This window comes from Priapulus caudatus, unplaced genomic scaffold, assembly GCF_000485595.1.
Source record: "Priapulus caudatus unplaced genomic scaffold, Priapulus_caudatus-5.0.1 Scaffold98, whole genome shotgun sequence".
NCBI classification, from domain to species: domain Eukaryota; kingdom Metazoa; phylum Priapulida; class Priapulimorpha; order Priapulimorphida; family Priapulidae; genus Priapulus; species Priapulus caudatus.
In genome coordinates this window covers 152,267-153,450 of record NW_014577159.1, presented here as the reverse complement: position 1 = coordinate 153,450, position 1,184 = coordinate 152,267, and the positions used below count along the sequence as shown (strand labels likewise).

Genomic DNA, 1,184 nt, shown 5'->3' with positions numbered 1-1,184 from the left:
TGCCACGTGCACGCATGCGCAGTGCGTGCCGCGTGCACGCATGCGCAGTGCCGACCGCGTGCACGCATGCGCAGTGCTTGCCACGTGCACGCATGTGCAGTGCGTGCTGCGTTCACGCATGCGCAGTGTCAGCTGATGCTTACACTGCCTTCTTGCAGCTTCTGCACGAACTCCATGCCTGCGAGCTTCCACGTTCCCTTCGTGTTGACGATGATCGACTGCGGCGATACGTTGCCATGGATCATCTGCTCTGTGCCGTGGATGTACGACAGTGCCTCTGTCACCTGCGAGCACAGAAATAATATAGTTATAACCATCTATATTATTTTTATTATTATATTTATTTTTTATTATTATTTTATTTTTCATTAGCGATTTATTATTTTTTATTTTTTATAATTTATAATTTGTATTTATTATATAATATTAATTTTTTATTATTAATTATTATTTATTTATATTATTATGTTATCTATATTATTTCTATGCCTGCGAACAAAGAGCCGTGTGTCACCAGCATGCCGGCATCCGGCAAGAGTCGTGCGTTCGGTTGGTGCCAACCATAGAAATATAATAAGAAACACTGGTCTAACTAGTATTATCCTTAAGGTGCCAACCGAAGTAGCGAAGGAGAGTGGCCGAAGAAGATGGGTCGTTAAATATTCACCTATATGTATATATGTATATATATATATATATCTTATATACACCTCGCGTGAACTCGAGTCAAATGAAGATTTATGGCGCTATCACGTTCGCAATGATTCAATTGTAATTTTTTTAATGTCAGATAACGTCGGACACGTGATTTCGAGACGGGCTCGAGATTGCTGCTGAAGGATATACGACTAGCTGGATACCCGGCGTTGCCCGGGGAAATCAGTGGCGTTACTCAGTTGGTGACCGCTTGGTTGAAAGGAAAATGCCCCAACAAATCTAACTATCTATCTATCTATTCATCCATCCATGCATCCATCTATCATTCCCATTCCATGCCATGCCATCCCATCGCATCGCACCGCATCCCATCTCATGCCATCCCATATCCCATCCCATCCCATTCCATCCCATCTCATCGCATCTCATGCCATCCCATGCAATCCCATGACATGCCATGTCATGCCATGCCATGCCATGCCATCGCACCGCATCCAATCGCACCGCATCCAATCGCACCGCATCCA

General features: G+C 44.1%; 1 protein-coding gene across 1 annotated transcript in view; it reads right to left on the bottom strand.

The window, feature by feature from the left end:
- Positions 1-1,184, bottom strand: part of LOC106805050 (SCY1-like protein 2) — a 72,309-nt gene that overhangs the window by 24,943 nt on the left and 46,182 nt on the right. Inside the window, exon 6 of the mRNA XM_014806523.1 lies at positions 149-284. Within this exon, the coding sequence (XP_014662009.1) occupies positions 149-284 (136 nt within the window). The remainder of the gene's footprint in view (positions 1-148; positions 285-1,184) is intronic.